The sequence below is a fragment of the Natrix helvetica genome (genome assembly GCF_964273705.1).
Source record: "Natrix helvetica genome assembly, chromosome: 4".
Lineage (NCBI taxonomy): Eukaryota > Metazoa > Chordata > Lepidosauria > Squamata > Natricidae > Natrix > Natrix helvetica.
Genome location: NC_138550.1, coordinates 122448047 through 122469290, shown reverse-complemented (window position 1 = coordinate 122469290; position 21244 = coordinate 122448047). Strand labels below are relative to the sequence as shown.

The 21244-nt window shown below is 39.2% G+C and overlaps 1 protein-coding gene across 5 annotated transcripts in view; it reads left to right on the top strand.

The window, feature by feature from the left end:
- The window catches only part of KCTD1 (potassium channel tetramerization domain containing 1), a 105231-nt gene extending 101044 nt beyond the window's left edge, over window positions 1-4187 (top strand). For all 5 annotated transcript variants that reach the window (XM_081950995.1, XM_081950996.1, XM_081950997.1 and 2 more), the window contains exon 5: window positions 1092-4187. In XM_081950995.1, the coding sequence (XP_081807121.1) occupies window positions 1092-1250 (159 nt within the window). In that variant the 3' untranslated portion in view covers window positions 1251-4187. The remainder of the gene's footprint in view (window positions 1-1091) is intronic.
- Window positions 4188-21244: the final 17057 nt, after the last annotated feature.

Genomic DNA, 21244 nt, shown 5'->3' with positions numbered 1-21244 from the left:
TATTCTGTTTCACATTAAATATTAAAAATATAGCATAAATATATAGGTAGTGGTAGACAAAGATAATCAGAAGACAGATGTATTATTAAAATATCCCTTCATATAGTTTTGACTTTCCTCTTGCTTTTTGTATTTTAATTTTTTATTCTTTTGCACTGATTAATCTTATGCAGTATAATTAAAATGCATTACTTTATTTATAAATAAATGGGTGAAATAGTCTAATGAAGTTGTGAAGGGCCATTTATACCATGAAATGCAACTCCCTGCTCAATGCGGGAATTAAAATAGAACAACTGCAAACAGATAGATGTATATAAACTCCTCTGGAACATAAGCAATGAAGCAGAGCTTATCATCTTAATAATTTTATGATAAAGGACCTTTCTTTTTTAACTATAAATCAGTAATATGTAGCTTAAGTACATTATTTCATATCTTGCATTCGGGAACAAGAGAAAACAAGTCCTGAATTGCTATGTGGCATTCTTCTAAGTATTCATATCTAGTTGCCTTTTTAAAGGCTATAAGTATCCTGTACCTTCAACTGTTCTCCATAGATCTTTCTTTCTAGTTTCCTTACCATCTTTCTCTTAACTTGATTTAGTCATGAATTTTCTTAAAGTGAGTTGGCCAGAAATGAGCACTGTACAAGGTAGTGCTTGACCAAACAAAATCTTTTAAAAGAAACATTACCAAGCCCATATAGTCACAATATTGCACATTTGAGTAGCCTTTCTTCTAAGGTATATTGCATTTATCTCTATATATTGCATTTATCTCTATAAAACAGAATTTCTTCTGTTACTTGATTCTACTTTTTAGTTTTAAAAAAATTAAAAGTGATGTGTGTGGATACTTTGGTTAAAAATAAGGCTGTGGCATGATCACTTTGTTTCTTCTGTTAAAATTCAGAAGACTCATTCAGAATTATCATGCAATCATGAATAATTATTGTATCATGCTTTGAATACCAGCTGTAGAGAAGCATTTCAGAGATAAGTTTTAATAAGGATGGAATGGATTGATTTATTATTTCTGAATGACATTTTTGCACTTAGGCAGCTGTTTGTACTTTTTATGTTTTGTAGGTACTTGAAAGATTGCAACAAAGAGGATTTGAAATTGTTGGCTCATGTGGGGGAGGAGTGGACTCTTCCCAATTCAGTGAATACGTTCTTAAGCGAGAACTCAGAAGGACATCTCGTTCATCTTCAGTCATTCGAATAAAACAAGAACCTCTGGACTAAGGACACTTTTTTCTTATGCAACACAAGGGGAACCTTTTTCATGTGCAGTTGGGACACCAAACAGCTTTAGAATGAAAAGTTGAATAAAGATATGTTTATATCAAATATAGAGACCATGCCTGTATTCAGATGAGAGCATTTGGAATAGTAATAATAACTACAAGGTGTAAAATATGTATATGTGAAACATTACGTTTGCAAAAGAAAATAAAAATGGGTAAGTGAGGTTGGTGCTGCGATGGCCATTAAGTCTCCTAGGCCTTAGTAAGGCCTGATTGACCGTGAAGAAGCCATTGCCATTACTGGAAGCTAACATCTCTCTTCTGTTTTCCATTATTAAATGGCAGTCTGCTTTTCAGTGTATACACCTTGAATCAAGTTTACAGATGTCTGTTTTGGAAGTGACTGAACAGAACTCCAGAAGAGTTTTCTTCATCCATTGCAAAAGAAAAGGTCATAAACAAGGATTTAAAATGTAGCTTTTACAGAAGTCATACACTTCTGCTCACCTGACAGATGTGAACATTTTTCTCTCTTTCTAAAAAGGATCTAGAATTTATTATTATATAGTAGAGTGGCCCTGGTTTGAATCTAATGAATTCAAAGTGTTTTTTTAACTTGATAATATATGAAGTACAATAAATTCACTTAAAAGGAACTATTAAAATCAGCTTTAAACAACGAGATAATTTTTAAAAATATAGCTTTTAACTCACTGTTATGCATTTCATGCATTTACAGGCTGCAATGCCATACACAATTAGCTGAGAATCAGTCTTACTGATCTCAGGAGATACGTATAGAATTGAACTGTAAACGATGAATTCTGTTTGGAAAAAATATGAAGGCATGAAGAAATTAGTAAAAAAAGTGGTATCCTCTAATCCATTGTAGCAAAGGAAAATCTGTTGCACTTTATAGTGCTACTTTCTCTTCTTCGCTGATTTAAGCCTTGTTTGAAAAGGTGGCTGTATGGTAAAATCCCAATGCTAGTCTTAGAATTTTATAGATTTTTTTAAAGACTTGGTAAAGCAATTAATTGGAGATTTACATAATTCAAGTACACCTAACACCTCTGCTTGGTATAGCTTCAACAGTGTTTTTAGATTTGTCCTCTTAAATCTTATATTCGATTGTTTTTTTACAAAGTATGCTTCCATTCTGCATTGTTTTGCCTTTCTCAAAACAGGAAAGTTAGTTCTCTACCACCACCATCATCAGGGATCCCAGGGTTACTGGGACTTCATTCACTTTGTACTAATTCATTACTTTGTTACTTCGGTATCTATGTTTAATCTACATTTTTATTAAAATAACAAATGCCATATTGTCAGGACCCATAAGAATAATTATTGGCTGTTGGTTCTTTTTTCCCAATATGAGTCAAAAAATTACTGAGAAAACGTTTATTAGTTGGCAAAATGCATACAGCATTATAATGGGATATATTGCAGTTGGGGTTTCTCTTATCTTTTTTTTTCTTTACCTATTTTTTAATGTGAAGTTTGGAATAAGAATCAAATGTCTTTTTAAAAAAAAGAATGAAAAAGTAGGAGCATGAATAAATCTGTAAAAATAAAAGAATAGTGCATTGCTTACGTTGGTCTTAATAAGACTTTTATGTTACATGTTTTAAAGATCCTCTTCTCAAGGACCAACATAGTTCCCCCCTTTTTGTCCAAATAATAATAACTAAGTGGGTTTGGAAGAGATTGCAAATTATACTACAGGAGCCCCAAACTGTTGAGAAAATGATGCTTTCCTTGCCTACTCCTTGCGATTACAGTATCCTTTCCTAAAAAGAATCTTTCTATGTACAATCTAACATCCATCCAAAATAGCTCTAATCAATAAAAGCTAAAAGCATTACCAGTGAGGGTTTTTATTTAATGTGAAATAACCTAATTACATACAGCAATTGAAAAAATAATTCCCTAAAATATGTTGATTAAAATAGAGCACAAGTAATCTTGTACCATTCCAGAAGTGAAGGCTTGTAAAATTGATATAATCTCATTTATTCAATGTCTTTATGTATCATAAGCAGTTAAGGTAAAAATGATGGATGGCAATAATATTAACATACAGTTTCATTGAAAAGGTATATTGAATTTGTGTTCCCAAATCTGTAAATTTGGACCATAGCAGTAATAACTGCATTGCTGTATTTGGATTATTGTTATATGCTTATTTTTTAACGGGAATTAGTTTTAATGGATGTGCATTTTTATCTTATTTTGCACTATGGTAAAACGGAAGGAACACAAAAGTTGGAAAAATATTCTTTTTTAATCAGAAAAATCTAGAAACATATAAGAAAAATAAAATTCAACAACACTATCTGTACTTACCATACAGTACATTTAATATACACATTCCTTCCATTTTTAAAGTAAATGGTCAAGACACTGAATTTTAAGAATGAGATGATGGGGAAATGTTATTTTGTTCTGTATGTAGCACACTGTTCATAAGAACCAATAGGCTTTGCTTGGGTAAAATTCTTGGTAGGATATTTTGATAGAAAAATGACGGCACATGTGTGTTATTGAAAGTTGTTCTTCCCACTTACAAATGCTGCAACTCAAATTACTGTGGTTTTTGTGTTGGATGGGATATGAAATCTTTGTTGGCAATTTGTACTTGTTCAGTTGTCTGAAATAGACATTGTATCACCTTCCTTTCTAATTCTTTTATTAGTCAGATAAATATTTCTTCACTGAATGTTAATAATTGAATTACAGATTGTGGAGGACTGAAATGTCAATGACATTGTACTCTAGGTCAGTCATGGAATCCAAGGTTATGAGCTGAATAAACATGCAGGGGTAACAAAATGTAGACTTCTTGGTAAGTCTGATTAGCTATATACAAAGGGAGCAGAATCTTGAACAGTGTTAAATGTCATTTGTTAAATCAGATTGGTAGATACGAGCAATAAATATATTAAATAAGAAAACAATGAGCAGCTCTCTTTTTACAAGGTAATAATTTCTGAAGCACATGGTGGTTATAAGTTAGCTTTTTTGGGGGGGGGGGAAAGCCCTACATTTATTTCACCAATGGATGCTATATATTGCTGTAAAAATGGAACATCGGCTGCCAAGATTATGTATTCTTTCAACATGATTTAAGTGGTACCAAAAGGTCTGCTGGGTACACATACTGGAAAGAGCGTACAATATGACTTCCTCAGAATAACGTGGCTGGAGTTGCGAATGAAACAAATTTCTGAAGGCAAATTGATCACTGTTGCTTATATTAATTTTGAATACATTTTTAGCCAGTGCTAATGCCTTTTTCTAGTTCTCTGATGTTTAATCAGATTATATCTTTAAAATGCACTTCGACCACTCATTGTCTAATATAGACATTTTGATATGTCTCAAAAATGAGTCTAATCAATAAAATTTGTAGAGATTTGTTTTTTATTTGATAACTTAACTGCAGTGGTAAACACTGTTTCCCAAACTGGTATACAAAGCAAGAGAACACACAAAATCAAAGATACAAAATAGCTGCAGCCTCCAGGGAGTATAGCTTATATATACACCATACAACAGTTCACCGAGAAGTGCTCCAAGTGCTTAATGCAGAAAGAGAAAAGAAATCAAGTTGAAAGTAGACAGATGAAGAGAAGGATGTAATTTTTAATATTAGTTTTAAATGTGGGTTTGTCTATTCAAGGGATTCTAATTACAGCTCTTTAAGTTATGGAATCTGATTTTGAAGTTTACAAGTAGACTAAATATTTTAGGAGCATGCTTATCTAAATTCTATGTTCTTAATCAACATGTTTTTCTTACTTTGATCACCAGCTTACCAAAGAAAAAGGGTAAACTAAACTGATATTGGGGAGGGAAATAGATTTTTAAAAACTCTGCAATAATATTCATCACGGTTCTTTTTTAATTATTTCTTTAGAAACTAAAAACAAATTATTCTGTCATTCCTGTCCTTCAAAATTCTCTATTAGGAATTACTTCCATTGGACAAGTGGCATTTGAATACAGACATTCCTGCAGCCTGAGGTTTATTTACAGTGGAAATGAAACCAAGAAAGCTCCAAGCCCCTCGGGCCACTTAAATATTTCAGACTTCAATGTGAGTGCTTTATTATTTCTTGTGAGAGTAAGAGATCATCAGGAGTAAGATCAATACTTTGCATTAAAGTTTCTTGTCATCTTTGGCTATTTCCTCACTGATTTGATTACCTACACCTAAGAAAAAATTGACATGTTACATCACATATTCTCCATCTGAGGCTATTGCTCCCTTCAAGACTCACAATCTTGTATTTTTAATTCAAAATTATATTGGAAAGTTGAATATTTTTGTTTTATTTATCAATTTATTTCTTCAAGAAAAAAATTGAATTTTCCCTTTTTTATATCATACTGACCACTTTCCAATGTAACAATGGACATTCAATATAAAAATTAGTATATCTTCAGTCATTTTTGTTATAAATGAGTACAAAGGGCAAGAGCAACAGAGAGAGACGTGGGTAGTTCAGAAATGTGAAACGTATAACTAAAACTATATAGGTTATAATTTTAATTTGCATCTTCATTTCATCTGAGCTCACATATACAATATACATGAATTATTGATTGTTAAATTAAGGAATTATGTAGTTCCCAATTTAGTATTTCTAACTCATAAACAAACTACAATTTAAAAACAAGACCTGGTTAAGGCTGAAAAATTACACTCTGTAAATTTTCCTTTTCCTGTCTATAAACTCAGCTCTTTTTTCTAAACACTATGACAGTGGCCTATTCCTGTGTCTGTTCTTTATTGCTGGTTATAACTGTCAGGGAACTATACTAATGTTAAAACATGGGATAAATTGAGCTAGATATCAAAAGAAGAAAGGGAAATTAAATTGCCATTTTCTAGCTAGTAGGCCCATTATCTTTATGATGCCTAGTTCTACCATATGTTTTCCTGAGGTTTCCATACAATTTTTTATCCTTTGTAACATTTGACTATCATTGCATCCCCCAAAAGGGGAAAATCATAAATCAATATCTGATTAGAAACTCTATCAACATGCAGATCCCAAAATAATCTCAGTGGGTTTAGGATCTCTGAGTTATTACTAAATTACCGAGAGAGCATTTGTTTCCAGTGAGGGAATTATACAGTAATAAAAATTTAATGTTGCAGTTTTATTAATGCCAATTACCATATTGTCTGGAAATATCAACCAATCGGTAACTACAATTAAGATTTTACCATGGGTGGAGAGTGGAATGGAAGCCAGGGTACTGCTGTCTCTAGTTTGAGCTGCAGTTGATGACAACAAGTAAAACCCTTCATAATACAAAAATATAATGAGGTTTTATTTTGTCAGTGTTGCCTTTCCAGAGGAAAATGTTTATTATGAGATCCCTGGTTTGGCCTAATTTTTGGTTCCAGCAGCCTATGATTTATAGCTATACACTGATAATTTAATTCTGTAACACACTTCACATATGTTTAGCATTTTAGCATTAGCATTAAGCTAACTTGACTTGGTAGTTTTTCCCACCTTGTTTATTGATATAACTATTCTACTTATTGGTACCTTCAGGAGTGAGACATATTTTTCAGGAAGATTTGTTTGTGAGGCTAGTTAGCGTTAGGGTTAGGGAATGAGCATCTGGTAGTAGTTTGCAAAGGTTAGTTCCAATAAATATTTTGTGTTTTCATTGGATATGATTGATGAAGCGAGTAATTCTTTTCACCTATATATTTCATATACATATTCTTAGTTATGAAATTGAAATTATTTTTTTATTAAATGGATTGTGTGATGTACAATTGCATTAAACTTTCTTGTTAGGTTTGGCTAATATTAAGCCCTATAGGTACAACGTAGTAACTACCTGGCTTAATGTTATGTGTACGATAGGTGTTAAAAGCATAATGCTTTTGTTGTGGCAATAGAATCCATATATTTTAATAACTATCTTAATCCTTTTTTAAAAATAATCATTCTTACTCTGTTGACTGAAGAAACCTACTTCTCTCATTGGTATATACAACAACAAGCTTAGCTAACATTAGTTCTTAGTTAATTTTCATGCAGTATATTTTTAAAAAGTATGTGAATGAGCAGTTTATGTAATCCATGTTCAAAGTCTATTCCAGAACTATTCAGGTGACAAACAGACTTAGGTGAGACAATTCCAACTGGTACTACTAGAAAAATAGTACTGTAACTTTTCCTGGTACATTATTGATCATTAAAAGTTAAAGACACAATGCTTGCAGCATTATCAAGCAATATCTACTAAATCCTGGAAGCATGGAAGATAACTGAAATGTAATCTACTGCACGGTAGCTCTGCTAGTGATGGATAGTAAAACCGAAGCAGGTCTAATGAAAAATTAATGAAAACAGTTCCATAAGAAAAATGATCTGTTTTCTCCCACCTTTGTATCGATTTGAACTGCCCCTGTAATTGGAAGAGTATAATTTTGTCCTAAGGTAAGTATGAGAGGGGAGGGTTGAAAGTGAACATATAATTCAGATTGTATTGCTGACATACTTTCAACTGGGAAAGTATGGGTGTTGAGGGTACTTGTGAGTCAAGATTTCAGTACCTATTTCTCCTGCCTTGTATTTGCCTGAAGCTATGCATGAATAGTGGATTCTCAGTATTTTGTAGGTAAATCGGTAGAAAAGTATTTAAAGTGAATAGCTTTTATGCACTATAAAGAACAAGGACAACATGTTTTGGGTAATCTGGATTAATTTTATATTAATCTGTTCTACGTAATTTTATAACTGAAATTATATTTCAAAATGTTGTATACAGTAGATAGAAATGCAATAACTATATCATGGACATTTAGGTTTAGGAACAGAAAAAAGTTTGCATTGGGATATCATTGTTGCTCTTAAAGAATGGTTACAGGGGAGCAGAAATATTACATATGGTATCAAAATCACCATCTTTTCACTATCATTTTTGTATCACAGATTTAAAATGTGAAGTTAAAGGAATGCAATGGCAATCCATTACCATATTATTGCCAAAATAATGACATGAACATAAAACTCAACTTAAAGAAATTTTATAGTTTTATTAAAGAAAGAGTGCTGTACTATTGAGAATATGTTTCAATAAATCCTTTTATAAATTTGTAAAGTCCTCAACATATGACCTTTCTGTTGTTAGTGAGATATTTGTTCAGTGAATTTTGCCCCATTTGGAGACCTTTCCTGCAATTGTTAAGATAGTTGTTAAGTTGTGACCCTGAGTTGCGACAGTGGTTAAGAGTACATGACCAGGAGATACTGCAGCTGTAATAAATATGAGTCAGTTGAAGACATGATCACGGGGATGCTGCACTGGTCATAAATGTGAAAATAGTCATAAGTCCCTTTCTAGTCCCATTGTAACTTTGGATGGTCACTAAATGAACTGTTGTTATATTGAGGGCTACCTGTATAGTTTTCTTAAGAAGGCTTTGATTGGAGAATAGAGCAAATATTAAACTTGTTAAATAAGTTGAGATACCGGGATAAATGAAGAGTGATGGAGGGGAAAATAGGAGCATTATTACTTTGCTCGTAGTTGTGTATATAGGAGCAATAAAAAGCAACCATTATTTTACTTTCCTGAATGCTGCTCTTTATACTTACACATTTAGTGTATAGTATTTTCAACTAAGGAATATAGGAACTACAGCATCCATTTCCATTTGGTGAAGGAAAGAGATTTCATTTCCATTTTTCCCTTTCCATTAACATCTGTCATTTACAATTTCAGTATTAATCCATTTTTCTAAAAATAATGGCCTCCTCAACACAGCATTAATGAGTTTCCATTAGTTAGTTCATCATTCTTGAAGCCTTCCCCAGGCAAACAGTGACAATGTTTTCTCTCATCTATGGATTTCCATTCTGGTTTTTTTTTCCTTTTTAAGGAGAGAACACAGGTTTAGGGCAGTAAACACATACAGTAGATGTTAAAGTAAAGATAAGAGATCAAGCCAAAATGTGCTGCTAATTTTTTGTCAGCCTTTACCAAGGGGTCTAATCCATACCCCTTGCTGTGTTTTAAATTCATGGAAAGACAGGAAATGGTGTGTCTTCTTATGTCTCTTGCTCTAAGAGAAGTATTAACCAAATGGGAACTGTCTAATGTTAGCATCAACTAAAAGTTTCAATAATTTTTTTAATTTGTGAAAGTTGGAGAAGAAAGCAGGAGTAGAATGCTAACTAAAATGCCTGCTAGGTGTGGAATTACTGTATGTTTCTTCCACTGGTTTCAGCAGAAATCTTCAAGTTTTCTCAAGATGAATACTGACATGAAAAGATACTTTATATCAGAACGAGGCTTTCTCTATATAATTTAAAAACAAAACTGACTGACGGTTTTCTGAAATCTCAGGCAAAAATTGTTTATATTAACTGCCGGGGATCAAATCTTCAACCTTTTGGATCAAAGTTTGTACCTGTGCTCCCAGTGAATTCTGTTATTTCCACCACGCAAGTATCCCAAGTTATAAAAAAGGTGGGGAAAAAATGAAGTTTGCCAGTTAGCTTCGTTTTCCAAAAGGAGAACATTGTTTTGTCATTTGCAAATATATCAAAAGATGTATGTTTGTATGTGCATACGTATCTTCTTAAAGAAAGGTTCATATAGAGTCTTTGAGGATAGTAAAGTTTAAAATGATTCATTCCACCAAGTGTTTCCTTCCTTCAAAGTTTCTGGATTTCCATACGAAAGTCAATATGCTTCTAGACACATTTTCATCTTTGCCTTATGCACATCTCCAAGACACTCCAAAAGTCTATGCTCTACCCACTCCTTCATTGCTGCAATGCTTCCTTCCCACTCTTGCCTTCAGCTCTTTTTCCCACACAGCTCCCTGTGCGTGGAAGGACCTGCTGTTCTGTTCTACAAAGCTTCCCTTCCTAAATCTCTCTTAAGGCATCTCTCCGAGCTTTTTTTTTCTCCTAGGTTTGCTCTCTGGAGGAGCATAGATTTTACAACAACCTCCTTGTTTAAATATTTTTTGCTTACTATATAAAATAGAAGCCAGAACACTTGAATGTACTTTCCATCTGTAGCCCTTCAAAAGAGTTTGCGGACACAGTCCAGGCTTCATAGGCAGGAATGAAGCAAAGAGATATCATAGATTCACTAGTTTCTTTGAGCCATTCTTTGGCACTCTATAGACAAATTAGGCACTGGTATAGGCAAGATTTCCCTTACCTTGAGTAAATGGACAGCTGTTCTGCCACTGTCACATCGCTCAAATAAGTGAAGTTGAGTTTACATCTGACTTTCCTACTCTTAAAAGTTGCACACTTACAAAGCTGACAAAAGATAATGTGCTTCTCTGCATTGCATCTTACCTTGGCTTTTTTCCCTTTGTGAACAATAATTAATAGTGAAGCCCAAGGCCATTTATCTTTAACATGGGAATATCTTGGGCTGAGATAAGATGGCCATCTTTTTTTTCTTCTCATTTCTCATGGGAAATGAGAAAGAGGAACAGCAGTAGCAAATGCTCAGTGCTTCTCCTCCCTACTTATTTGTGCCATTCAGTTTTTCCTATGGCTCAATTATTGTTATTAGTGGAGAGTACACATTTTCTTTTTAAAAAAGGTAAGTCATTTGGCAATGCAGGGTAGAGGGAGAAGTATATTATATTCACAAAATGATCAGGTCCCCAGACCAAGTTTTCAGTGTTTTAAGACCAAATTGTCAGTCCTTTCAGATTCTCCACGATTGGTGGAGACAGCAGTCACTTAGGATTCACTCTGTCCAGTAACCAATAGGCTGAGTCTACAGATTATAAAGCCTTCCTCCTTGCTGCTCTTCCCCAGTTTTTAGACTCAGTCAGTTCTGGGCTGGATTTGTAGTTGTATTTCTCTGATTATATTGTTCTTTCTTACTGATTGTCCTATTTCTAAAATTTCCATATTTCAACCCCTGCCATTTCTTAAGAACTTGCAGGTAGGGGGAGTGTGTATATTAAGCAAGGAGCTTTGTCCCTCACCACGGAGCTAGCCGCGGGGCTGGGACAGCCGTTTTAAAGCGACGGGGGCTTTTTTCCTGTCAGCGATCTGACGCTTCTCTTTCAAGCGGATTGCTGGAGGTTGCCCCGGTGACAAGCCCAAGGGTGGTAACCCTGCGGTTGTTGTCAGGATCACAGTGCTGGGGCTGCAAAGCTCTCAGGAAGATCGCTGTTTCCCTCAGAGATTGCAGCAGGCGCGGTTTCAAGCCAGCAGCGAGTACTGACAGTTGATTTTGGCGCAAAGAGCAGCAGGCACCATTTTGAAGCCAACGGTCAGTAACTGGGCTCTATTACAGCATTTACCTTGAGGGTGACTGTTTCTGCTTGACGTCTAGTGATGGCTTCCAGCAAAGGAGATGGGGCAGTAACCTCCCCCCAGACCTCTCCACCAGAGAGCCCTACTGCTGGCTCTTCATCAGCTCAGACCTCTAGAAAAAGGGTGGCAGCTGAGGCAGCTGAGGAGCTCCCTGCAAAGATTTCTAAGGCAGCAAAAAAGGGGGGGAAGGGCAGCTCAAGTCCTCATCGCACAAGACAGCTCACAGCAAGCACACACAGGATGGCAGAGAGAGCCCTCATCCATTCCAGGTGATCCCTGTCTCTCCTGGTAGCCCCCCACCTGTGGGTCTTTCTTCTGATTCAGAGGATTCCCTTTCTGATCCTGGTTTTCCTTCTCAAATAGGGGGCGGTACAGGGTTTTTTGATTCTCCTCAAAGTGAGGATGACTCCTTAGAGGATGCAGGCCCTTCTCCAGTGGCAGTTCAGGCTTCCTCTTCCCCGGGATTTTTGGGGTTTGAACCAACCCCTGCTACTACTCCTGCTATTACCCCTGATGTTGCTGCCATTTTTTCTTCTGCCATTGAAAAGGGGATAGCTGCGGGCCTCAAACGTAAGAGATCCTCTAGCCACAGTTCTAAATCTAAATCGGGGCGGTCTAAATCCAAGAGTAAAAAGAAACATTCTTCTAGTAAGGATACTGCTGATCCTTCGACTTCTAGGTCTGCCACAGCAGAGGTTGAGGATGAGCAGCTCCCCCCCCCCCCAAGATTCTGACCTCTCTGAGGACAAGGATCTGGCCCCTGACCAACCAGGCTTTGTGGGATTATTCAAACCGGCTCATTTCCGGTCCTTGCTGTTTAAGGCAAAGAACATTGCTGGTTTTAAGCCTACCCTAGATCCTAAGCCTGCAGCCTCTGACACTAGGGATTCTGAAGATCCTCTTTTCCTAGAACTTACTGTTGAGAAGGAGGTGGTTCCTTCTCCTAGGAGTTTTATGAACGTAGTACAAAAGCAATGAGCCTCTCTGGGCACCGGTCCTCTTCCTAATTCTCTTGATAAGCGCTTGTATAATGTAGGACCTGCCTTAGTTAAGGCTCTAGACCTTCCAGCCATCGACTTGCCTGTGGTAGCTCTGGCCTCTCCTAATACAGCTGCCAGTGCCCCTGAGGATTCGCTTAAGCCTGAAGACAAGCGCTTAGAGCAAACGCTTGTCAAAGGTCACCAGTCCTCTGCCTGGGCTTTTAGGGCTTCCACTTCTTCCTCATTTTTTAGCAGATCTGCTCTCCTTTGGCTAAAGCAACTTAAGAGCAGGATCCCAAATAGACACTAGGGCTCACAGGGATTTAAACAAATTAAAAGCAGCTCTCGAGTTTTCTGCGGATGCTGCGCTTAACGCAGCTCGCTTTGCCTCCAAAGCCATTGCCTCTACGGTCACCTCTAGGCGACTACTGTGGCTAAAAAATTGGCAAGCCAATGCCAGACACAAGTGGTGTCTGGCTTCATCTCCCTTTTCGGGGGTAATCTGTTTGGGGCCCCTTTGAAACCCTTATTAGTAGAGTCAAAGGATAAACGTAAGGTCCTCCAATCGACTTTCCGCAAGGCGGACAATAGAAATTCCTCTACCTTCTATAGGCGCCAGGCCTTTCGAGGGCAGGACGGGGGTTTCTGTCTGGAGGATCTTCCGATACGGGGTCGACTGACAGTGTTTGCGGACCGATGGGAAGACATAACAACAGATGCTTGGGTCTGGCAGACCATCAGATGGGGTTTGACCCTGGAGTTTCTCTCCATTCCCCGAGGCATTTTGTCCCTTGCCCAGTGTCTCATGACAGTCTCAAGAGACAGTTGGTGGAATAGGCCAGTTACCATCTTCTTCAGATCAGGGCCATCCAGGCTGTTCCCAAGGGCCAGGAATGTCAGGGGTTTTACTCCCGGCTGTTTGTGGTTCCAAAGGCCTCGGGAGGATGGAGACCAATTCTGGTTCTGAAAATCTTGAACTACTACGTCCTTTATCGACGGTTCAAGATGCACTCCCTGCAGTCCATCCTGGAGAGCATCCGCAAGGGCAACTTCCTCTCCTCGGTGGACCTCACGAAGGTGTATCTTCATATTCCCATCCTCCGCGAACACAGGCAGTTCCTTCAATTCGAGTACAGGGGAAATCATTACCAGTCCCGGGCCCTCCCCTTCAGGCTGTCATCAGTCCCAAGGGTATTCACAAAAGTGCTAGCGGTGGTTGCTGCCCACCTCTGCTCAAGATTAGTCAGAATTCAAGTATGTCTAGACGACATTCTCCTGCTGTCCCCCTCCATCCGACAGGGTCACAGGGACATTCGAACTACCATTCAAGTCCTCCAAGGGCTAGGCTTTTCCATAAATCTGGCAAAAAGCTCTCTAAGGCCAGACACCCGCATCCTTCATCTGGGAGCTCTAATAGACACTGTGCAGGGCAAAGTGTTCCTCTCAACAGATTGGCGGAACAGCTTACAGGAGCTGGCCAAGACAATCCTGTGACGTCGCAGAACCCAACTTCTCCAGTTGTCTCGTCTCTTGGAGAAAATGGTGTCCTGCTTCTCCATCATGCCATGGGCATGCCTCCACAGCTGTTGCCTGCAGTGGTACCTGTTACTGTACCAGAAGAAGGATATCAGCTGTTCTCTGCAACAGGTTTGCACCCACACATACGTGAGGAAGTCCTGGGGTGGTGGCTTTCCCCGGCATTGACTCAAGGGACTCTCTTTCAAGAGCCAGTTCGTCTAACTATCACCACCGATGCCAGCTTGATGAGGTGGGGGGTCCACCTTCAGTCAGAGATGGCTCAGGGACTGTGGTTACAGGCTGATCTTGCCAACACCATCAATTGGCTGCGGGCCATTCATCTAGCCCTTCGGAGGTTCCAAAACACGATGCGCAACACCCATGTCTTAATCCTCACAGACAACATCACCGCGAAGGCGCACGTAAATCAGCAAGGGGGCACCAGGTCCAAACTGCTAATGAGGGAGGCGTGGCTGTTGGGGCTTTGGGAGGAAGCCTACCGTCTCTCCCTCAGGGCGGACCACATCTTGGGCGGTGACAACGTTGAAGCCGACTGGCTAAGTCACAGTCAGGTTGACCAGGGCGAGTGGAGCATCTCACGCAGCCTCTTCCAGGAGATATCCCGCAGATACGGGAGACCGGTACTCGACCTCTTTGCCTCAAGCGAAAACACCTTTCTCCCATGGTACTTCACCAGGCATGCATCCCTGGGAGCGGAGGGGGTGAATGCATTGTGGTGCCCGTGGCTCCCGGGTCTTCTGTACGGGTTCCCTCGTCTGCCACTAATACAGAGGGTGGTACGTAAAATGCTAGATGAGGCAGAAATTCTCCTTCTAGCACCACATTGGGCCCACCAGCCGTGGTTTGGGGACTTAATGATGTTATCTGTAACACTTCCCTGGCGCATTCCGCCACATAGACTGTCCCTCTCACAAGGCTCGATCCAGCATTCAGATCCACATTGGTTACGTCTAACTGTGTGGAGGTTGAGCGGCAGGCGCTGAGGGCGGATGGGCTGTCAGTGTCATTCTAACCATTCAAGCCTTGCGCTGCCCCTCCATGACTCGAATATACGACGCAACCTGGACAGCGTTTACCAAGTGGTGTTCTTCTTCTGACATTCTTCCCTTGTCTGCCTCTCTGGCTAATGTGCTAGATTTTCTCCAACGGGGCCTCACCAAAGGTCTTTCGCCAAACACGTTAAGGCATCAGGTGGCAGCCCTCTCTACAGTCTTGACTACCGACAGGTGAGCCTATTTCGCATCTGCCACATATACATTGGTTTCTCCATGGAGCTACCAATATTCATCCTCCGACTGTTCAAAGATATCCAACCTGGGACTTAACCAAAGTTTTAGACTTTCTGACCAGGGCTCCGTTCGAGCAATTGCGGACCGTATCACTTCAACATCTCACACTCAAGGTCTGTTTTCTGATCGCAGTAACATCAGCAAGACGAATCTCTGAAATCGCAGCTCTGTCGATTAGAAGCAACCTTTGTATATTTCATGCAGATAGGGTGGTTCTCTGTCTAGATCCGACATTTACGCCCAAAGTTAACTGAGCCTTTCATAAGGTTCAGGAACTGATTCTCCCTAATTTTTGTCCCAATCCTTCTCATGGGTTAGAAAAAAAGTGGCATCCCCTAGATGTTCGCAGGGCTTTACGTATCTATATCAAATGCTCAGCTACGTTCAGGTGTTCTGAAGCCTTGTTAGTCTCTTTTCAGCCAGCCCCCTTGGGTTCTAAAGTTTTCTCTTCCACCATAGGTGGCTTAGAGCCTGTATCTCTAAAGCTTACAGAGCCAATGATCTCATTCTTCCACAGGGTATAACTGCTCATTCCACTCGTAGTGCGGCCACGTCAGCTGCCTGGGCTACTCGGGCGTCAGTGGAGGAGATTTGTAGGGCGGCCACTTGGACTTCTCCCATTCCCTTTATCTGTCATTACAAGATATACCGGTTTGCTTCGGCTGAAGCTGCCTTTGGAAGGAGGGTTTTACAGCAAGTCCATTCTCTGGACTCCTCTTCCACGGGGACAGGATCCCTCCCTTAATTAGGGACTAGCTTGGGTATGTCCCTACGTGACTGCTGTCTCCACCAATCATGGAGGATGGGCGTTGGTACTTACCTGATACGCTCATTCTCACTGCAGGTGGAGACAGCAGTCACCCCCACCCTGTTCCGGTCAAGGTTCTCCTTCATTAGTATTAGGTCGGTCCTTTTTTTCCTTTTCTTGGCTTCCCTTTATTCTCCTTCTCCATATCAACTACACATCAGTCTACATCATGTCTTCGTTTAAAAGCTGGGGAAGAGCAGCAAGGAGGAAGGCTTTATAATCTGTAGACTCAGCGTATTGGTTACTGGACAGAGTGAACCCTACGTGACTGCTGTCTTCACCTGCAGTGAGAATGAGCTTATCAGGTAAGTACCAACGCCCATTCCCAGATCGGAAATTGGGCTCCACAAGAATACTACAGCTAAGATTGATTGAGAATGGCTATATTAAAAGAATGTTGCCGATCCGGTTTTATTTTTCCTCCTCCCACCCCCACTCCTTGCTCTTATACCTCAGTGAAAGAGAGAAGACCAGTTCAAGTCTGTCCCTAATCCCACTTTAAGGAATGCTTCTGGGCTTTTTCCTTTCTTTTCTAATGGCTTACAATCCAATATTGTATTTTGTAGGATTGTATCTATGAGATTTATTACAAACAAATTGATATGGAAAGAAGCAGGCTTTAGATATTCTGCTAAAATTATCTGGGTTGAGTAGGCACCCTTTTTGGGAGATATATGGATGAAAAATCAACAAAACTATCCTTGGTAATAATATAAGGATTGGGCAAATTATCAACCTGAAACACTGTTAAGAAAGATATTCATTTCTATACAATGAAGATATAGTGAAAAAATATTTTGACATTTCATTTGAGGTTTTCTTGCTTCCTTGCTTGTAGTTTTAACTATAGATTATTCCATGCAAGCAGATCTAGTCCAAAATACTCAAATTCTGTTTGACTCCAAATCTGTCCTTGTTGAGCAGACGACTATACCTGCCCTTTTTATATTCTTTCTTTGTGTGTTATGAATCTTTTGAGAATAGTTGATCGTTTACTACATCACTAAAATTTGTTTACTTTCAATTTTTTCCTTTTAAAAAGTGCCTAATAAAAATGCCTAACAGATCCTGAAATAGAAGAAACGTTTGATCAAAGCAGCAGAGAAACTTAAGGGAAGGTGGATGAAAGTGGATATAGCAATGCATATATATGCATCTCCTTAATTGCATATTTTTACCTTACCCACTAAAGATAGGATAAAAATATGGAATCACACAGGAGCACATAGATGAACTGTTCAGGAATAGATGAGTACAATAGCACAACCATATATGATAAATTAGCAGCTTCTGATTTTTTAAGAGGCAGGCAGACTAAAAAAAAAAAGTCTGGATGCTGTTTGATGTGCCATTGGTCAGGATTTGGTTTCCACACCAATTATTGCAGCAGCTGCTTCAGGCTAGGCTGTTTAACCAGCTTTAGCTATTTCAAATGCTATCTGTTCTTCTTGAGGGTGCAGGAGATGGAAACCCTTTCTGTTTCAGCTTTTAAAATTCTTCACAGTACATTTGAAATAATTCAGAACCCCAATTTTGTTACAAAGGTCCAGCATGCCACTTTGTCTTCCTCTAATAGGACAGTCACAATTAAAGCAAACCAGCAGCTTGAAAATAAGAGGATCTGGAAGAAGAAAAAGAAAGAAACAATCAGCCAGACGTACGGAATCTGGGGCAGAAAAGCTGAATTTCAGCTGCTTGCACACACATCTGCCGGCTGAAACCGGTTTCGCTGGCAGTTGCCCAAGGACAAACGCCACAGGACTGCTGACTCTCGGATGCCCTTTGGTGGTATGCTTGAGTAAGCCAGATATTTTTTAAAAGGTGCTTGCCATGAAGAGAGATAATGCTGAGCACTTTATGCCAGCTTCAGTTATTTGTGTTCTGCAAGCCTCAATTAAAAATGCCCAAGTCTTGTTTTCCTGGCTTGCCAGAGGACAGGGTGGAATTTGCTTTCTTTCCGTCACTCCTTAGATTGCTTTTTATGAGACAAAAAGTTGGCATTTGCCTGCAGCGTGGCAGCGCAAGAGAGAAAAGCACTCTGCTTTCAGGCTGTTTACCCCCTTGTGCCTCTCTTTGTACAATATTACAAAGAAATGAAGGTATTTGATGTCTTGGCTCAGAGAGGCACTGAAAGAAGCTGTAGTTAATTTGCAGCATTTTTCAGCAGCACTGCCTGCTTCAGCAGTTTACAGCACCTCACCTAGCTTAGCTAGCTTGAAACAGCAGGGTTGGCCTCTGCTAGTGCCTGGGAAGCAGAGAGCTGTTGGCAAAACCAGGGAGGCAAAACCGCCGGGGTGGCAAAACATTTCTATAAACCTGCAAGAAAAGCCACATTGATGGCACTAGTGAGGGTAGCAGGTGCATCTCTGGGCTAACCTTGCTGACCCTTTCAACTGTTAGCAAGCCATGTGGATCCTTTAACCTGGCTTCAAAGTCACGTCTCATTAACCAGACCCCACAAAGCATGTTGCATACTATTGCTTTACCCATTTTGGCTGAGGTAAAAATGTTAGGCCGTTCCATAAAGAAGTCCGAGTAGCACACTCCCTTTTTGATAATGTCCAAATGGGGCCCAAGTAGCTGTTTTCCCTCCCTGGTGTCATGTGACTCAGTGTTACAAGGTCTCGGGTTTGAAGGGGGAGCATGTGTGTTAAATTTGGTGTTATCGCTCTTACTCTCTCAGACTGGTCACTGGCAGTTCAACATGGCACCTCATGGCAATGAACTCTCTGAGGATCTGAAAAAACAAATTGTTGCTCTACATAAAGATTGCCAAGGCCAGTGATGGCGAACCTATGCCACGCGTGCCACAGGTGGCAAGCGGATCCATTTGTCAGGGCATGTGAGGTTGAGTTGAGTTCACCTTTTTTTAAAGCCATTTTTCACCCACCCCAGGCTCCAGATGCTTTATAGGAGCCTGGGAAGGGCGAAAAGAGCCTCCCCCGCTCCCCTGGAGGCCCTCCGGAGGCTTCATGAGCTTCCCTAAAGCCTCCGGAGCGCAAAAAACCGGCCCTAATGGGAAACCGGAAGTTCAGGAACGGACTTCCTGTTTGCTCGGAGGGTCGTTTTGACTGCTCTGGAGGCTTCAGGGAAGCTTCCTGAAGGTCCCTGAAGCCTTCGGAGCGCTTAAAACGATCCTCTGAGCAAACCGGAAGTGACGTCCTGTTTGCTCGGAGGGTCATTTTGACTGCTCCCGAGGCTTCAGGGAAGCCTCCTGAAGGTCCCTGAAGCCTTCAGAGCGCTCAAAACAACCCTCCGAGCAAACCGGAAGTGACTTCCGGTTTGCTCGGAGGGTCGTTTTGACTGCTTTGGAGGCTTCCCTGAAGGTCCCTGAAGCCTCCGGAGGGCTTCCGGGGGGGGCTGTTTTCACCCTCCCCATGGTCCTATAAAGCCTCTGGAGCCTGGGGAGGGCGAAAAAAGCATGCAAAAATGGGGAGGGGTCGCACCTGTAGTTTGCGCATGCGCACTGGGGGGTTGCGCGTTGCATTATGGGTGTGGCACGCCATTGCAAAAGGTTAGCCATTGCTGGCCTAAGCTATAAGAAGATTGCCAAGACCCTGAAACTGAGCTGCAGGCATGGTGGCCAAGACCATACAGGGATGTAACAGAACAGTTTCCACTCAGAACAGGCCTTGCCATGGTTGACCAAAGAAGTCGCGTGTCCGTGCTCAACGTCATATCCAGATGTTGGCTTTGGGAAACTTCTGTGATATACTGTTATGTCCTTAGTCTGTTATCAAGACACCATATTTATAATATGAATAGCATTGTCTTCTAGCAAATTTATCAGCATGAGCTCACCATAACCAAATAAAACATGTATAATATTTAATGTCTCTCCTTATGAGAAATACTAATTTTAAAAAAATAATAAAAATGACTGATAAGTAGAGTAGCAATCATGTTGGCTTTTAAAAGTTGTAGAAAGGATTTAGAGAATTCAGTGAATTTTATTCAATTACAAAAATAAACTGACTCAGTCAACCGTTGTTATATAATGATGTTATGACACCACATTTTGGTCCTGAATTATTTATTTATTTATTTATTACTTGAACTTATTAGTCGCCCCCTCTCCCCACAGGGACTCGGGGCGACGTACAAAGGTATTATATAGCGTATAGAGGAGGTAAGAATAAATAAATAAGTTACAATACTTAAAAAAGTTAAAACCCCAGTGAAATTAACCCTTAAAAACTAAAATTACAATTAAAAAATTAATGTTTCTGAAGTTGAATTTAATATAGAATATTAAGTTGTCAACTCATACCATAGACTATATCCCACGTAAATCACAAATTCCTCCCTGACTATAGAGGAATACAGAAGTCACACATATAATCCAATTATACCTGAATATTGAAAAAACTGCAATTCTTCCCCACATAGATCTGCAGGATCAGAGACTTTTATCAAACTAAAAAAAAATGTGTGGCATTGTGAAACAGTTTGTAGTACTTTGGTATATTTCTACAACATCACGAATGATGTACAACATCACAACATACACAACAACGCGTTGTAATGGTGCAATACCTCTGCCTTTCTGGGTTTTGGGAAATACCCACAAACAGGTTCACCTACTTCTTTGAAACAGGGCAAATGCCATTTCCATCAAATTAGAAAGAAAAATCTATCATACTTGAAAATTTCACTTCACTCTGTTGAAAAATAATAAACCTTAAATAATGAAATATTTTAAAAGTAATTTTAAATTAATTAAATTTAAATTAAATAGTTAAATTGTTAAATAAAATTTTAAAGCTAAAATTAAAGTTGATTATTTTTACATTAAGTTAATTCATTAATAGTAATTAAAATTCATTAATTTTAAATTAAACAATTGAATTTTATTAATTTAATTAATTAATTGAATAAAATAACAAATAAGTGCATGGACTACCTAACTCCAGATAACTCTGGCAGGTGTTTACAATTTTGAGAAACCTGAATTTCATTCACAAATTCATTGATTCATTGAGTAAAATGTGGCCTTTAATTTGTTCCAAAATAATCTAAACAAATACACCAGATCT